General features: G+C 48.8%; 1 protein-coding gene across 1 annotated transcript in view; it reads right to left on the minus strand.

Annotated features, from left to right (window-relative positions):
- GCA (grancalcin) overlaps positions 1-19,019 on the minus strand; it is a 149,249-nt gene that overhangs the window by 34,145 nt on the left and 96,085 nt on the right. The window contains exon 5 of the mRNA XM_078681651.1: positions 9,840-9,987. Within this exon, the coding sequence (XP_078537777.1) occupies positions 9,840-9,987 (148 nt within the window). The remainder of the gene's footprint in view (positions 1-9,839; positions 9,988-19,019) is intronic.

The following is a 19,019-nucleotide window of genomic DNA, read 5'->3' on the forward strand; positions in this document are numbered from 1 at the left end:
CAGGATACACGAGGACATCATCCCTAGGAGAGACTTGAAAGTGCGGACCCGTAGGGATGCCTTCGAGGCCACTGCGGTAGCCAGCGAGAGAAGTTTGCGTGTCCTTTCTTGTGATGGGAATGCTTTTGAGCATTTCGTATCCAAGGTTGCCCCGAGAAAGGTGAGAACTCGGAAGGTTGTAAAGCAGATTTTTGGTAATTGAGTGTCAAGTGTCAAACCCAGGTGCTGGAAAACATTGAGACAGGCTTTGGAGGACTCGGCTGCGTCTGTCAAAGATGGTGCTTTCACCAGCCAGCCGTCCAGGTAAGGGAAGACCTGGTGTCCATGTTGTCGTAGGAAAGCTGCCACAGGGGAGAGGCACTTGGTGAAAATTCGAGGTGCCGATTTGATGCCAAATGGGAGGAGGCAGAATTGGAAGTGCTGACCTGCGACTGCGAATCTGAGGAATTTACTGTGGAGTTTGTGGATAGGGATGTGGTAATAAGCGACTTGCAGGTCTAAAGACGTCATGAAGTCCCCCTCCTCCAGCGACCCTAAGATCTCTTGGATAGTCACCACGCGGAACGATTGACTCTTCAAGAATGTATTGAGTGCCCTGAGGTCTAGAATGGGCCTCCATTTCTTCACCATCTTTCGTATGAGAAAGAAGCGGGAATAGAATCCCTTCCCTTTTTGAGCTGAAGGGACTCGTTCTATTGCTCCTTTCTTCAACATGGAAGATACCTCTTGAAGGAGTAAGCGTACATGCCTGTGTTGTAGTTGGAGAGGAGTTGTTGGGGGAAATCGAGTTGAATTCCAGTGAGTGACCAAATTGGATCAATTGGAGTACCCACCGATCTGTAGTTATTGATCTCCAATTGTGGAGGAAGTGTGTTAATTTTCCTCCAAGTTTGAAAGAACGAGATGGTAGATGGACTGGCCGGAGGAAACGGTCATTGGCGTCCGCCAGTGGCCTTTCTCTGGGTTTTTCCCCCTGTAGTTAGACCTTCTGTACGAGGTCTGGCGGCCCTGTGGCTGTTGGTACTGCGATTGGCCTTGGCTATAAGAGTAAGAGGATTTGCTTTGGTACGATCCTCTGTAAGAGGGCTGACCTCTGCCCCTGCTCCCTCGAAAGGACTGGCTTTTAAATTGTAATGTGCCCAGTGCTCGTGCCGTATCTGTATCCTTTTTGATGGTTTGTAAGGCCTCGTCGATCTTACCCCCAAAGCGGTGCTGGCCGTCATAGGGCATATAGAGGACCTTTGTTTGGACTTCTTGACGGAAGGATGTTGCTTTCAGCCAGCCTGGTCTTCAAGACCGCGGCTCCCGCCAGCTGTCTGAAGTCGGTCATTGCCACGTCTACAGCACAGTCAATGAGCTCTGATGCCGATGTTTGGCCTTCTTTAAGGAGAGATTGGACTTCCTCCTTGAGATCATCAGGTAGTTCTGTGAGGTATGGTGCAATATCCTCCCACAGTTGTCGGTTGTAACGGCCTAGCAGCGCGATGGCATTAGCTACCTTAATGGTCATGGCCGATGTAGTAGAGAATCGTTTGCCAATTCTGTCTAGTTTCCTGCCCTCCTTGTCTGGTGGAGCTGACAAAGAGGACGATGGATTCCTAGAGTTCTTTTGGGCCGCTTGGGTAACCACGGAATCTGGTTTAGGATGTCCATTAAGGCAAGCTGGAGCTGTCGACAGTGCCTTATATTTTTTGTCAAGCCTTGGTACCACAGCGGAGACCGAGGCCGGTGTCTGCATCAGCTGTTTTCCTTGTTCTCAAATGTGTTCAATGATGGGAATTGATCTGGAGGTTTTCTTGACAGGGTCTTTAAAGTCGTACAAGAAACAGTCTGTTTCGTAGGATTCCATAGTCATATGGAATCTTGTGGCCGCTCCCTCCACCAAATTGTGGAAACTGCCAATATCCACTGGCGGTGAATCGGATGTAGTGGGCTCATGTGTGGCTGGGGAAGGAGCGATGTAGTCCTCATCGTCCCTGTGGTCTGACTGGTCGTCCTGTACCTCCCCTTCCGGTCCTTCGTCCTCGTCGTCCGAAGACGGGGCATGGTGAACTTGTTCCCTTTCTGGACGGACCACCAAAGGTGACTGTCTAGGTTTTGAGGATGTGGTCTGCCCTGGAGTAGGTGGATTCTTCTCAGTTGATGGGGCTGATGACTATTCAGGGAAGCGTTGTAGTCTTGTATCAGGAATTGTAAGTCTGAGACTAGACACCGGGAGGCATACCATCGGTGTGACATGCGTTTGAACCTGTGTATGTACAGACTCTTCCGTACAAACCACGTCGTCGCCTTCCTCATCAGTGCTTTGGCACTTGACTATGAGATCTGATGGACTGGTGGCCTGATCGTATTGATCATCGTCAGAGTCCTCACCTTGTAGCAAACAAGCTGGTGGTGATTTGTGCACCCTGCTTGGAGAGGTTACATCCGGTGTAATGGGTATTTTACTCTTTTTTGCTGGTGCAATCGTCGACGGCTGTGTGGAAATCAAGCCGGATTGTTTCCAGAGAGTTTGTGGTGGCGTTGTCGACTGGGTGTCAATTGGCAATGGTGATTTTGTCGACGGTATCTTCGTCGACAGTACCTTAGTCGACGGTGTGCTCGTCGACGGTGGCTTTGTCGTCATTGTCGTCGATGGCTCGCTAGTCGACGGTGTCTTCGTCGTCGACGGTGCGCTCGTCGACGGTGTCTTAGTCGAACAAGTTACTTACCTTCGGTAACGATATATCTGTAAGAAACAGTAGTTAGTATTAGATTCCTTACCTTAGAATATCCCCAGGCGTCAGTCTGGATCCGGAAACTTTTGCGTAGCAGTACCCCTGCGCGTCGGTAGGCGTCGTCTGCAGGCGTCCCCTGCAGCTCCGCGTCGTCGGCGTCGTGCGCCGTGATGACGTCGCTGGAGTATATAGACGCCGCCTCCGCGCGCTGACGTCAGTTCTTTGCACACAGCTTTTCCGCGCCAGAACACGCAGAGCCATGTGAGAACTAACACTGGTGCCATTTGAAACTAGGGCCCTGAAAGGGACGTCCTTAACCCTAGGTATCAGTTCACAGAACGGGGAGGATGGGCGGGGCGGTAAGGAATCTAATACTAACTACTGTTTCTTACAGATATATCGTTACCGAAGGTAAGTAACTTGTTCATCTGAAAGAAACAGGTTAGTATTAGATTCCTTACCTTAGAATAGATACCCCAGCAATACCAACCCCGGTGGCGGGTCTGCGAACCAATACAACCTACACCAGAAAGTCCTGGAGGACCGAACGGCCAAAGAAGCCATCCCTCCGGACTTGACTGTCCAGGCAGTAGTGCCTCGCAAAGGTGTGCAGCGAGGCCCACGTAGCCGCCTGGCAAATGTCCTGCAAAGGGACTCCCCGGCCCAGGGCAGTAGTAGCCGCCGTAGCCCGAGTGGAATGGGCCCTCAGCCCAACAGGAGGCTCCTTCCGAGCCAAAGAGTAACATGCTTTGATGCACAGGACGACCCACCGAGAGATGGTGCGCTTCTGTACCGCCCTACCCTTCTTCTCACCCACGTAGCCAACAAACAGTTGGTCATCCACCCGGAACTGGCGTGTGCGATCCATGTAAAATGAAAGCGCACGTTTTGGGTCCAGACGATGGAGCCGCTCTTCATCCTTTGAAGGATGCGGAGGCGGGAAGAAGGAGGGCAAGGTGATGACTGCCCAATGTGAAAAGCAGAGACTACCTTGGGCAGGAAAGAAGGTCTAGTCCGAAGAACCACCTTGTCAGGATGAACAGACAAGAAAGGAGGTTTAACAGAAAGGGCCTGGAGCTCACTCACTCTCCTGGCAGAGGTGATGGCAACCAGGAAGGCCGTCTTCAAAGTGAGGAGACGGAGAGGACAGGAATGAAGAGGCTCAAAGGGAGCACACATCAGGAAAGTCAGAACCAGGTTCAAGTCCCACTGAGGCATCACGAACGGAGCAGGTGGATACATGTGCGTGATGCCTTTCAAGAATCGTAAGACAATAGGGGACTTGAATAAAGATGGCTGATCAGGTAGCCTTAAGAAGGCGGAAAGGGCAGAAAGATAGCCCTTGATAGTGCCCAGAGCAGAGCCCTGCTGGGCAAGGGAAAGAAGGAAGAGGAGAACCTCAGACAGAGGGGCAGAAAGGGGGTCCACAGCCTTTGCTGTGCACCATGCCACAAATCTGTTCCACCGGCAGGCGTATACCGACTTTGTGGAGGGACGCCTGGCTGCCAGAATAACATCACAGACTTCAGGAGGCAAGTCAAATGGCCTCAACTGTCGCCGCTCAATCTCCAAGCATGGAGGTGGAGACTGGACAGGTTCGGGTGGAGGACCGTCCCCTGCTGCTGCGACAGAAGGTCCTCCTGAAGGGGCAGGCGGATCGAGGGACCGACTGTCATGCTGAGTAGCTCGGGATACCAGTACCTTCGAGCCCAGTCCGGAGCCACAAGGATAACTTGGGCCCGGTCGCGCCTGATCTTCTTCAGCACTCTGGGCAGAAGTGGTATAGGCGGAAAGGCGTACAACAGACCGCAGCTCCACTCGCGCCGAAAGGCGTCGCCGAGCGAGTGCCGTCTTGGAAACTCCAACGCGCAGAACTGATGACATTGCGCGTTCTCTTCTGTGGCGAATAGATCTAACCAAGGCTCTCCCCATTGCTGAAAGAGGCCTCTCGCCACGTCCGAGTTCAGACGCCATTCGTGATCCACCGAGCACCGACGGCTGAGTTCGTCCGCCCTGGCGTTCAGAGAACCTGCCAGGTGTTGAACCGTCAGAGTCACGCCCTGACGTTCCAGCCATTGCCAGAGACGCAGAGCCTCCTGGCAAAGGGTCCACGACCCCACACCGCCCTGTTTGTTGCAGTACCACATGGCGGTGGTGTTGTCCGTGAACACCTGCACTACACTCCCGTTGACAAAGGGGAGGAATGCCTTCAGTGCTAGGCGAATCGCCCGTAGCTCCAACATGTTGATATGGAGCCGGGACTCCGCCGGAGACCAGATGCCTCTGATCTCCGCCTCTCCCAAGTGGCCACCCCAGCCCTGGAGGGACGCATCTGTCACAACCACGTGCTCCGGTTGGGGAAGGGAGAGGGATCTGCCTCTGACCCAATCGCGGTCCGTAAGCCACCACTGCAACTGTCTCGCAGTGCCCTCCGAGATCAGGACATGGTCGGATAGGTTGCCCTGATGCTGGGCCCACTGAAACTTCAGGTCCCACTGCAGAGCCCGCATCCGCCACCTGGCGTGATGCACCAGTAGGATGCAGGAGGCCATCAGCCCCAGAAGCCGCAGCGTCAACCTGACCGAAACCCGGGATAACGGCCGAAAGATGGGAATCAGAGCCTGAATATCCCGGACCCGCCGTTCCGGGGGATAAACCCGAAACTGCGCCGAGTCGAGAACCGCTCCGATGAAAAGGAGCTTTTGAGAGGGACACAGGTGTGATTTCGGCACATTGATGGAAAACCCCAGCTCGTGCAGGAGGTCTGCCGTCATCTGAAGGTGGTGGACGACTGTCTGGGGCGAGCCCGCCTTCAACAACCAGTCGTCGAGGTAGGGGAAGACTGACACCCCTAACCGGCGCAGATGAGCTGCGACCACCGCCATCACTTTCGTGAACACCCGTGGGGCGCTGGTAAGGCCGAATGGGAGCACGATAAACTGAAAGTGCTCGTGGCCTACCGTGAACCGCAGGTAACGCCGGTGGGCCGGCAGGACGGGGATGTGAAAATACGCATCCTGCAAGTCCAACGCTACCATCCAGTCTTGTGGGTCTAGAGCAGCCAAGACCTGAGCCAAAGTCAACATCTTGAACTTCTCCTTCCGGAGGAAGCCGTTGACGTTCCGTAGGTCCAAGATAGGACGCAGGCCTCCTTTGTCCTTCTTGGGCACCAGAAAGTAGTGGGAGTAGCAACCACACCCTACTTCTGGCCCAGGAACGCGCTCGATGGCCCCCTTGGCCAAGAGGGCCGTAACTTCCTCCTGCAGAAGTGTCAAGTGGTCCCCCGACACACGGTGGTTCTGCGGTGGCATGGCTGGAGGAGTGGACTCGAAGGGGAGGGCGTAGCCCCTCCGAACGAGCTGCAGCACCCACCTGTCCGATGTTATCGTGCGCCAGCGGGAGTGGTGATGGCGAACCCTGCCACCCACTGGCGTCACGTGAGCCCGAAAGCTCGGACTAGGAAGGCTTGGATGCAGCAGCGGGGGGAGGCGTGGACTGACCTCGCCGCTGGCCTCTACCGCCACCACGGCGGAAACCACGGCCGCCACCGCGCTGGGGAGCGTTCTGCGGCGCGTGGCTGGCAGCACGTGTGGGACCGCCCCTCCCTTGGCCACGAAAGGGGCGAAACGAACCCGTCTGCTGGCGCTGGGCCGAAAGACCCAAGGACTTGGCCGTGACCCTGGAGTCCTTGAAGCGCTCCAGCGCGTGGTCCGCTTTGTCACCAAACAGGCGACTGCCATCAAATGGCATGTCCATGAGTGTATTTTGGACGTCTGGCGAGAAGTTGGCAGATCTCAGCCAAGCATGGCGACGAATCGCCACCGTCGTGGACATGGCCCGTCCCAGGGAGTCGGTCGTGTCCAGACCACAACGGATCGAGTACCGCGCCGCATCCCGACCTTCAACCAAGGCCCGGGTAAGCTTGTCCCGCACTTCCTGGGGGCATTGCGGCAAACACTCTTCGACCGTGTCCCACAGGGAGTGGGTGTAGCGGCCCAAGAGGCACGCGGTATTACAAGACCGCAGTCCAGCGCTCAAAGAGGAAAAGACCTTTTTACCAAACTGGTCATACCGCTTTGATTCCCGATCGGGCGGAGCCGAAGGAAATGCGGACTGCGAAGTGGAGGCCTGGATCACCAGACTCTCCGGGGAGGGATGGGTGGATAAAAAAGGCAGGGTCGTCCGAGCATGGACGGTGACGCCTTGCCACATTCCGGTCAACCGGTGCACCGGAAGCGGGCCTGGACCAGGTGCCCAAAAGGACATCCGTCAGGGCCTCATTAAACGGCAGCAGAGGCTCCTGGGGGCATGACTGCGGTTTAAACACTTCGGTCAGAATGTTCGGTTTGACCTTCGCGACGGGGAGCTCAAGGTGTAAGGCCTTGGCAGCCCTCATCAGGACCACTGAATAGGCAGCACCTGCCTCAGACGCCACAGGGGACGGGGAGACAAACCCAGGGTTGGGCGACTCGTCCAGGCCACTGGCATCACCCAGATCACCTACCCAGTCCACATCATACTGGCAGGCACGGGATAAAGGGTCCTCAGACCCCTCCCAACCCTCTCCATACTCATCCTCATCATACCCATATTCTGGGTCGACGATATAGACATCGGGGTCAACGGGCCCCATCGGCGTCGGATCCGGCGTCGGCCGACGCCGGTCCGACTCCGTGTCCGGAGTCGGGGAGGAAAGGGGGGTGGCGCCGCGCGGCGCCGGTGCCGGGGACCCGACGCCGGCCGGAGCCGACGGCGGAGTCGCCGCACCACGCGGAGGCGGTACCACGGGTTGGCCCAAAGGAACCGACGCCGGAGAGGCCGGGAGACCAACCGGCGACGAACCTGAGGGACCCAGCGGCGCCGGGACCGGAGCCACCGGCGGCGTCGGGGCAGAAGCACCCGAACCGCTCGGGCCCCCAGACGGAACCGACGGCCCCGCAGGCGCCGAAGGCCCCGCCGGAGGAGACCTCGCCCTCATAGCAATGAGGAAGGCCTCGATCTCCTCACGCGACGCGCCTTCCCCAGGGACCGACGGGTATGGGGTAGACGGCGTCGGCGACCCACGCGGGCGTGGGGTCACCCGAGCCCCCAGCCGCAGCACGCGGGCGTCGGGGGGAGTCGGGGGTGCGATGGCGACGCCCCGACTTCTTGTGCTTACCTGACGAACCGGAGGAATGGTGGCGACTCCCGGAGCGCCCATGGCGGCTCCGCGATCGTTCCCTCGACCGCTCCCTCGACCTCCGACCGGACCGGGACCGCTCTCGACGCGGGGCCGACACGCGGAGCTCGAGAAGCTTGCGGGACCGCTCCCGCCTAGCTTTTCCAGTCAAGGCCCGACAGTCGACGCAGGACTCCACGTCGTGGTCCGCGCCCAGACACCGGAGGCAGAGTCGATGGTGGTCGGTGACCGACATCATGCGGTCGCACTCGTCGCAGCTCTTAAACCCAGGCATCCTACCGGCACCGAGAAAGATTAAGTTTTTACAAACACTTGGTCAAAAGACCGGAGTACTGCTCTTCGGATCTGCGCTAACTGGCGCGGAAAAAAGAAGAACTGACGTCAGCGCGCGGAGGCGGCGTCTATATACTCCAGCGACGTCATCACGGCGCACGACGCCGCGGAGCCGCAGGGGACGCCTGCAGACGACGCCTACCGACGCGCAGGGGTACTGCTACGCAAAAGTTTCCGGATCCAGACTGACGCCTGGGGATATTCTAAGGTAAGGAATCTAATACTAACCTGTTTCTTTCAGATGTCGACGTTTTCACCGTCGTTGATGTCTTAGTTGACGGCGTGGAGGTCGACAATGGCGTCTTCGTCGACGGCGCGGATGGTTTTGGTTTCGTCGTCGACGTTTATGTCGTCGTCGGGATTTTGATCAACGTAGAGTGCTTCTTAATGAGAATAGACGACACCGGCTTACCTGACGTCGACAATGGAGTAGTCTTCATCGATGAAAATGCTGACAACGCCATCGTCGTCAGACATAGACAGTAGAGACGTTTTCTTCAGCGCTGATGGTAGCGTCGACGAGCCCGTCAACGACGACTGCGCAGGCTTCCTGAAGGCAGGAACCTCCTTGTCAGACGTTGTAGATGTTTCCTCTGAAGAATTTCTTGTGGTCTTTTTAGGAGGAACGTCTGTAGGGCTAGGGGAAGTAACCCTCGGCCTCTTCAAGGATATTTTAGAGGAAACTGAAGCCATCTCACCGTCCTCTGAAGACTCCAATGTGTCTCTGGATTTAAGTCTGTTCAACCAGAGCAGCAGTCTACCTTCTCTGTCTTTCAGTGTTTTTGTAGAAAAGGTTCTACAAATTCTACACTCTTTAGGAGAATGGTCAGGATAAAAAGACAGTACAGACCGGTTTCATGCTGGTTGTCGACGTGGAGCCTCTTCTTACCACAAGAAGAGCATGCCCTGAAGAGACCCTTCTTCTGCTGATCAGCCATAGTTGATTTTTGAAAGAAATATCCAAATTCTGTGAGGAAAAGAGATAAAACTAGTAAAACCTGAGGAGAACTCAGGTGGAGACTCCCTAGCACAACGTGCGGTAGAAAATCTGAGAGACTGAGGCTCCTGACAGGAAGGTTCTAGAGGGAGGTGGTAGCGGATTGGTTACCTTCTGGAATTTGGTCCTTTTTACAAAAGGACATAGATAGGCTACTAGGGCAAGGCCCTTAGGCCTACTTTTCTCTATGTATATCTATAGGACATTACTTTTCTATGTACCGGGGACTCCCATCTCGACGACGGGGAATGATTCAGGTATGTGAATCTATGAAAGACACCGATAATACTGGATAAAAATGTGAAACTAATTTTCAACTGCAAACAAAAGTAGATCAATTACTTGGAGTTTAGTTTCGACTTGCCATATTGGAGACATCGGTCCTTATACAGAGTTTGGTAAACAGGGTTAGCTGTCAAAAACGTGGTGGATGTCCAGTCAGTCACATAGCAAGTGTAATAGAGTCAATGGTGCTCTACATAATGAGAAAAGAATGGGACATGCGCCACTTTGACAGAAAGCCACATCCGCTAATCTCTAAATAAGATAGCCTATTCACATAGATCAAAGAATACAATATAATTTGCATGCAATTTCCACGTTCGTTTCTTACCCATTGCAGTGATGGCTTGACCTAGTTCATGAGGCTCCACTGTACCACTTCTGTCTTGATCAAACATTATAAAGTTTTGCTTCCATGCATTTAGCGCTGCCCAGAGTTCCTTGAACTCATTAAATCCCATTTTTCCAGTGTGATCCCTCTGATGTAAAAGTTAAGAAAACTTACACGGAAAAAGGAAAAAATAATAGCATTGAAGTCACATTCCTCCACATCCTGCCACCCACCAAATATGCCTCCTGGCACCTGCTGTTTAAATTTTCGTTCTTAGCCTACACAAATATGTATTATTAAATAGTATTTAATAGCAGGTAGGTCACTCAGAGAAAAGACGAAGTCAATCAGGATTTGGAATGTTCGCTTCATTATGCGTTTCAGGACACACTCCCCAGAGCAGAGGATGTTTAAAACCAACACAAATGAGTGGCGAGATGGAATCAGGAAGAACAAGGGTTGACAGCATATAGGACTAAAACTGACATAAATAACTATTAGAATTATAGGGGTGTTTACTCTTGCAAAGTCCAATATAAGTGATGACCATTCTTAACAGATGTTGAAGCCTTTTTCCATTCAAGGAAAAAATTACAGTAACCCAGATAAGCAGGTTATATAGGGTTTTTTCACCTTCCAACATAACTTGGTACGATTGATTTTCTAGTCAATGGCCATGTTAAGCTGAACGTGGGTAGAATTTAAAAGCAAAATCACCAAATCTGCATTTCATTAATACTGCACAAAACACTGGAGGATTGAAACCTTGACGGAGCCCACAAACTATTCTTAGTTCTCTGAAACAAATGTGAAAGTTCAATTCAATTCAATAACTTTTATTCGATTACCAGTTTTATAATCATAAAAAGTACATAGAAAATTTTTTCATCACAAGCATAAATTTAAAAAAGACAAAGTTTAAAAGAGGTACTTAAAAGAAAACATGATTTAAGTGTTCCTGTTCAGTTTGAAAGATTTTGACGTATTGTGATAGTGGCTTTTAAAAAAGTCGCTATAGATTTAGCTACATGTGGCGAGTCCAAACACTGCAGAAAGAGAAATGCGGAATGACACGGTCTGTGACCACTGGATCGAAGAAGTGGAATAATCCAAGATTTACGCGTAGATTTATAATATTTGCAAAACAAAATAATGTGAATCGTTGTTTGTGAAGACATTCCATCGCATGGACAGTTCATAAGCGTGCGGGACCAGTTGTGAATTTCAGGAAAGGAAACTAAACGAAAGAAAGTATTAAAGCGAAATCTTGTTAATAAGAATTTCTCGTGATTTGACAGAAAATAGGACAAGTAAGGTTGCATACCTTTGAGAGGTTGTATTGCACAAATTTGGATATTCAAAGTTTTTGTAATCTCTGCCTGATTTCGCAGCTCTCTCAAGTGGGCCAGACACATTGACTTTAGCTGTTTTCTAGAGATATCTTCGATAGCAGCGGGATCATCGAAATAAGACTTGCATCCAAGGTCAGTAAAAAAGTTCCGCACGTAGATCAGCCATGGGATCTTGTGCCAGTTGGTTAGGGATAAACAGTCTGTAATGAGGGATCGTGTTAAATGGCACTCGGGTTTGGTCCATATACGTTGCCACAGTAAGATAGGTTGAGAACGGATGGTGTCTAATGTATTCCATGCCAAGCTCGCTATGAGAGGCGAAGTTCGGAGAACTTTGCGGGAGGGCTAGCACGTATTTGATAAAGCCGTTCTCTGTTACTTGTAGGTGATCTATATGGCCGTACCCCCACATGCCTGCCCCATAAGTAGCCACACTGTGGCACTTAGCATAGTATATTTTCAAGAGTTCAGGTGGAGCAGGTTTCCCCAGTTTTCTCGAAAAAGAAATCAGGGCCGATGTTGCACGCCGAAAAAGGAGGTTTCTAGTGGCCGTAGCTTGACGCCAGTTTAAAGCATCATCCACGAGAATTCCTAGATAAGGATATACAGAGGTTTTTTCCAGCTTTGTGTTATCCACCAATATTGATTTTTGGTTTTTGACCCTGGGGCCAATGTGCATGGTGAAGGTCTTTTTTATATTGATTTTCAGGCCAAGTGAGTCCATAAAAATGCTATATTTATTGATTTGTTTCTGAAGTTGATTTAATGTGCGGGCCAGGATGACTGAATCATCTGCGTATAGCAGGGTAGGTATTGGACGGTGATTTATCTGGGGTAGATCCTGGCTCCCTTCCAGCATAGCCTGCTCTAGTCCATTGGTGTAAAGGTTGAACAGGAAGGGAGCCAGTACACAACCCTGTCTTACTCCCTTTGTTATTGGAAATGAGCGGGACATCTCTCCGTTGGTACCATATCTGACTCGCCCTGAGGCATTGGAATAAAGTTCACGGAGGAAGACTATTAAAGGAGGATCCACTCCAAGGTCACTAAGTATTTTCCAAAGTTTTCCGTGTTGGACGCAGTCAAATGCCGCACTGAGGTCGACATAGACAAGGAAGATGTTACCACCTTTGGCGCCAACATATTTCCCGGTCAAAAGGGCAAGATTCAGGGCCTGTTCCACAGTCCCAAGCCCCTTCTGGAAGCCGTATTGCAGGTCGGTCATGATGTTATTTTCCTGGGTTCAAGATTGTAAACGGTCCAGGACCACTCGACCTGCAATTTTACCCATGGAATCCAGGAGGGAGATTGGCCTGTAGCAGGCTGGGTCGTTGCGGTCGCCTTTTTTAAAGATGGGTAACAAGGTAGACGTCGCCCATGACTGGAAAAGCCCATCTGATGTTACTGCTGCCAGAACCTGAATGATTATCGGTGACCAGAGTTCTATGTTATGGAGAAAAATATCCATTGGAACTCAGTCGGGGCCCGGAGCCTTGCCTGGTTTCGATGCCTTAATTGCTTTAATAACTTCGCTGTGTTGAAAATGAATATTTATCGGGTAGATGTTATTCTTCGATATATGGGGTTCACTTGGTTCTGATCCTGTTTCTGTTGCATTTTGAGAGGATGGACCGAAGATTTTAGAAAAATGCATAACCCAGTCATCCTCCGTGATTGCAACATCTAGATGCTGGCCTTCTGTACTATCGGCCAGAAAAGGAGATCTTATAACTTGCCAAAATAGGGCGCTATCCTTCCTTTGGCTACTATCATGGAGTTGTGACCATAGATCTTGCTTAATTGCTTTTTTGCGTTCCCGTCTGGCTAAGTTATATAATTTTCTTAAATTGGAAATTTCCACTTGGTTTCTCATGGGTCTATGTAAGGCTTCTTTCAAGCTTGACAAGCTACGTCGAACCATCTCGTAATAGAGGGCTTAGTGTTCTTTAACTTGACAAAGAGTTCCTTACCAATTGTTTCTAAGATGTTCTGAAAGCTATTAACGATTGACCGGGGTGTAGTATCTGAAGATAAGCATTCAAGTACCCAAGGCTTAGATTTTTCAAGAATCCTATCTGTCACTTCCCCCGGGTCAATCTTGGCCCATTTGACTGTGTAGCCATTCAGTTTGTTCATGGTTAATGAGTTTTGATTTAAGAGACTCATTCTTGCGTAGTGTGCATTAACCATTTTTGGGGTGATTCTTACACTGATTGGATAATGGTCACTCATTGCATTTGTCCCTGTTGTAAAATTGGTTAGTTGCCCCTTGAGCGATTGGGAGGACAGTATGTAGTCTATAGTTGTTAGGAAGCCTCTTCCATGGAAAGTTGGAGAAAAATCTTTCTGTGGATCTACTAGCTCGTTTGCAAAGTCCAAATCTAAAGAAAATAGAATCTCATTTAACTTATTTCCACAGGTCGAGTGAGCAAAATGGGGTATGGGGTTACCATGTTCGTTTTGCAGCCCACAATTTCCGCTTTTGTGGTTGATACAGAGTGGGAGGTTAAAGTCACCGCCCCATATTAAGTGTACTGTGTTTTGGTTAGAATCATTTTGCAAGACTGACAAGAAAGTGGCAATCTCTACTAGGATTGTCAGACAATCCAATGTAGTTAAGTTATTGTAATAATTTATAAAAATATAGGTGCAGTCATTTGTAAAATTTATTTGCATAATTTGGTAGGTCGAGAATTCTTTTAGTATTTTGATGGATAGACAGGGGAGGGTATTGGCGACATAAATCACAAGACCCCCCTTAGGCCTGCCCATGGCTCCCTGGACTGCTGGGGTGAAAAAGGTTTTGTATCCAGTTAAATGTTTTGGAATAGTAGACCATGTTTCCTGGAAACAAAGTACCTGATGTTCCCTTACTGTTTCAGACCATAACTCTAGCGTTATTTTGGAGGACAGTCCTGCAACATTCCAATATATTATGGAGAGGTTCAATTTATTGGGGTCTGGGGGTACATGTGGGACGGGAGGTTCCCTAGGAAAACTCTGTCGAGATCAACGGAGTGTTAATAGTATCTCTCGAATCGTTTGACTGGTGAGAGTTAAGATCTATACTATTCATAAGGATAACCGGAACTCTGGTCATCACTTCGTTAGTAGGGGTGTGACAGGTATCTACAACAACAGACCCGGGCTTAGAATTTGTATTAATAAGCGAAGTTGGTCTTACTCGACTACCGGTTTTAGGTGGGGATGACTGAGATCTAGGGATTACTGGAGAAAGCATGATAAGGGTATTCTTGCTCTTGAGTTTTTGGGACCTTGACGGTCAATCCACCATCTCTAGGCAGTCAAAACGGTTTGTTGGAAAACCCTGCCAGCCCTCCAGTGGATGATAGGATCTGCCTTGCCAGGGCTGCTTATGCCATTCTCTAGTTCTATTTCTATTTCCGTGGCCGTAACTATATCCCACCTGTTTCCACTGATCTTCTTGGGGGTGCTGCCAGTTCAAGGTAGAGATATATTGATGAGTGTTCAATGGTGGATAGAAGAAAGAAAGGTGTTGGGCATCTATTGCACCTTTTTTCTCCAGTGAGGGCCAGGAGCAAATGTGGTCCACAGTAGATGGATCTCTGCAAGTTACTATGATGCAGTCTCCGTGGATCGACTTAGGTTCTCCGCCTACCCATATTACTCTACGGACTGTGGAGATCCCTCCAGAGTGGTATGGTTCTAGTGGTCTGTTTATGCTCAGCCACTGCATGACCTTGTTCTTAAGTGCCCAGGCAGTTTCAGTCATACCTTCCGTTAGTTCAGGTACCCCTGTAAGAATGATTGTATATGGGGTAGCCTCTGGTGGGAGGTGCACTGGGCGCCTAACTCTTGGTGTCTTTTTGGATAACAACTGGGGTGTGACCGTTGGTTTGGAAGATATAGGTGTCGATTTATTTATAGTATGATTTCTGGTTACATTGCCTGCTATTTTCCCCAATAATCCTGTTTTTACCGGACCTGTGCTGGGCGTATGTTGGGGCAACTCCATAGTGGTTTTGGGCTTTTGTGCACTAGGCATTGAATCTTGCAGGTTTTGTGTTGGAACACTATGTTTTGGTTTTAGAGAGGGTGGAATGATCGGGACAGATTGTTTTATTGCTATAGTTGATTTTGGTTGAAGAGGAGCTTTTGTGGGGTGAGTAACATTTCCTGTCCCTTGCTTAGCTAGATGGGGGTTTGTACTGGGATATGTGGATGATAGGATTGCTAATTGAGCTTCCAGGTTCCTTATACTAATTTGTATAGGTTTCAGCTGCTGGGAAAGAAGGTCTTTAATTGAGGTTAGTATTTGGGATGTGGTTTTACATATTTTACAGGGGTTATCTATGTCCTCAATGAGAATAGGAGGAAGTAAGAAATTATTATCCTTTGAAAATACTTTATTCGAAACAAAATTTCATAAAAGTACATATACAGTATCCATAGTAAATCCATAATAAACTGTACATTAAACAAAACATAAAACAATTCAGACAATGGGTACAAGTTTTGACCTAATGAGCCAAGCATTCGCCACATATTTAGCCACCCCACAGACCATATACATTGAAGAAACGTCTGTTAAAAAAATACGCATAGCTAATCTATGATCCCTCACCCCTAGGTTCCTACAGACAGGTTTCAACCACCTTCCTCTAGGTATTTTGTAGGCTACACATGCAAATAGGAAGTGGCCCAAGGATTCTTTTGGGCAGGAACAACCTGGGCATTTGTACTCTGTTCCTCTATATCCCTTCCAACCTGCCTTGAATGTGTTAAGGGGTAGAATACCATATCGGAGTTTCAGGAACAGTGTTCTATCACGAGGGACCTGGATGAAATCCAAAAAGGGCTCTAACTTCCTAAGGGGCTTGTGATCAAGGAAGGTACTAGTTAAATGACCCCAGTTTGGATTCATGTGTTCTTTGGCAACAACCCAATCCCAATAAAGTTTTTTGACAATTGCTTTTGGGGGTGGGAGTTGCGAGATCCAACTCTCCTCCAGACCTATTGATTTTACAAGCCTCTTTAAATTGTTGAGCCATTTGATTTTGTTTGCTACGTTTAGACTAATCAGCTCATCCAGAACCTGAGCATAATTATAAAGTTCTGGGGTCCTTCTAAGACGAACCCAGAATAACAAGGGGCGAATTTGCACTAGATCAACAACCGATTTTTTACCCATGTCAAGAAAAAGAGGTTTCAGAGGGGACGATAAGGGTAGCGAGACCATATCTCTAATAAACTTATTCTCGGCCACCGCTAAACCTTTTGTATTTTCCGCCCCCCATAGTTCTGAACCATAAACTGCCGCTGCCAATGCTTTCCCTTCATAAATTGCCAGGGTGGGGGCTATGGGACGACTGAAAGATCGACGCTGGTTCTTAAGAATTACTCCTGCAACCCTTTTGAGATTTAAAACCATTTTGGCGATATGGGCTGACCAGCTCAAGTTATTACAAAGTCTCACCCCAAGGTAATCAAATTCCTCTACCACCTCCAACGGGGTGTCATTCAGCCTGAGGTTTACCTTCCTATGTTTCTTTTTATTAGATAACACCATCAGCTTTGTTTTTGAAGTGTTTATTGACAACCCCCTATCTATATAAAAACTGCAAAAACGATCGAGTAGTTTTTGCAAACCCATGGGGGATTTTGACATGAGCAGAGTATCGTCGGCAAAGAGGAGAGTGGGTGTTTTCTCTCCTGCAAGGACGGGGGCATCAGCAGGATCCTCCCTCAAATGGGCTACAACCCCATTAATAAAGAGGGAGAACAAGGTTGGGGCCATCACACACCCTTGCCTTACTCCCCTATTTACCGGGATCTTCTCTGTCAGTTGACCCTGGGATCCCCAACGGATCCTGGCGTAATTCCCCTCATGGAGTTTAATAATGAATTGTAGGAGGTAACTAGGGAAACCCATATCGGATAAGACCGACCAGAGCTTATTCCGTGGAATCACATCAAAAGCTGTCTTTAAGTCTATGAAAGCCAGGTATAGACTACCCTTAGTAATTAACACTGACTTCCAACAGACTGCACAGAATCTAAATACCTGGTCTATTGCACCTATATTGCTTCTAAACCCGGCCTGGAAATGGGACAAAATACTCTTATCCACAAGCCATACTTCTGTACGGTTTATGATCACCCTTCCAACCACCTTCTGAATAATGTCTATCAGACTTATCGGTCTGTAATTGGAAGGGTCGTCCCTATCGCCCTTTTTGTAAATGGTTATTACCTCAGCACCTTTCCAGGAATCGGGAACAGGATGACCAGCTTGTATCAAATTCATCAGATTAGATATGTATCTAGCCCACACATTCGGTTCGTACTTTAACAAGTCCCCTGGGAGACCATCTTGGCCTGGGGCCTTCCCAGGCAATAATTTAGAGATAGCATCTAGTACTTCTCTCTGGGAAAATGGATCTGTGTTGTAAATAAAATTACCACGAGGCGTACTTTCGGGGATATTAGCTGATAATAATGTCAAGCTATCCACATTCTCCTCACAATATAGTTTAAAAAAATGAGAATACCATTCCTGATCCGTAATATGATTTAAAATGGGACCTACTCCCTTTCTATCTAGAGCATTAATTAATTTCCAAAAGGCAACAGTATTTTTACCACGAGCTGCTTCTTTCAACTGTTGCCAATGCTCTTCCTCCCATTCTCTTTTGGCAGATTTTATACTGCACGCATAATCTTTCCTGGCTAACCGGACGGCCACAGAGTCCTTACTACATATTGCTTTAGTAATTGCTTCCCTTTTACTTCTACAATTACTCGTATACCATAGATTACTATTTGGTTTGGTACCGTTAGGGCGGGATTTTTCCGGTTGCTTCTTACAAAAGTGGGCTCCCACTTTACCTATTAAATTACTATAGGAGACCGACAAACTAGGATCGGCTAGATTAACTGGAACAGACTCTAAGGCTGCCAAACTACTAATTTCTTTAGATACCAAGTCTTTGATATTTTGTAGCTTCCCCTCGTCGCATTTGACCACATTCCATTTTAGCTTCCGATTATTATTTACAGGGAAGACCTCTTTGGTTATCATCTCCACTTCCTGTCTAGAGTTCCGGCCACTTACCCATTTAAGTTGCATACATAAGGGGTTGTGGTCACTATAGGAAGACTCCCTAACCACCATATCGATTAAGTCAGGCCAGGAGTATTCATCTAAAAGGATGTAGTCAATACGAGAGGGGCACCCCAGCCTATTAAAGGTCATCGCTCCTTCGCGATCAGAGTTTGTACGGCCATTAAGAGCCCAAAGATTGTAATCTAACACCAAGGCATTCAACTGAATGACCCTAGATGACCATTTCTTGATTGGGCTAAGAGTTAGGGGGGGTATAAATGATCTTCCTTCTACTACATTGGGACCTGATTCTTCTTCCATATCTAACGGTTCGAACGTGCAATTGAAGTCTCCCCCGACTATTATTTTGGATCTGGCCGGGAGTTTGGACAACTCCTCATCCAACAGTTCTAATACTGGAGAAGCAAGCCCTCCCTGGAGACCTCTAGCATAGATACAGAAGATTTCATATCTATGGCCTCCTACACTGTTCTTTAAAGTGATGTGCAAGATGTCATTAGAAACATACTTGTTGGAGGTGACACTACAGTTCAGAGATATTTTTACCCAGATGTGTAACCCACCAGAAGGGCGCCCTCTCCCCAATGAAACAGCTGGAACATAAAAGGTAGAATAACCATTCATGTATTCAGGGAGTTTGCACCATGTTTCTTGAAACATACAAATATCATATTGGTTAATAAAGGTGTTCCAATCAGGATTTGCTACGTTTTTCTTTAA

Source organism: Lissotriton helveticus, chromosome 3_1, assembly GCF_964261635.1.
Source record: "Lissotriton helveticus chromosome 3_1, aLisHel1.1, whole genome shotgun sequence".
In the NCBI taxonomy this organism is placed as follows: domain Eukaryota; kingdom Metazoa; phylum Chordata; class Amphibia; order Caudata; family Salamandridae; genus Lissotriton; species Lissotriton helveticus.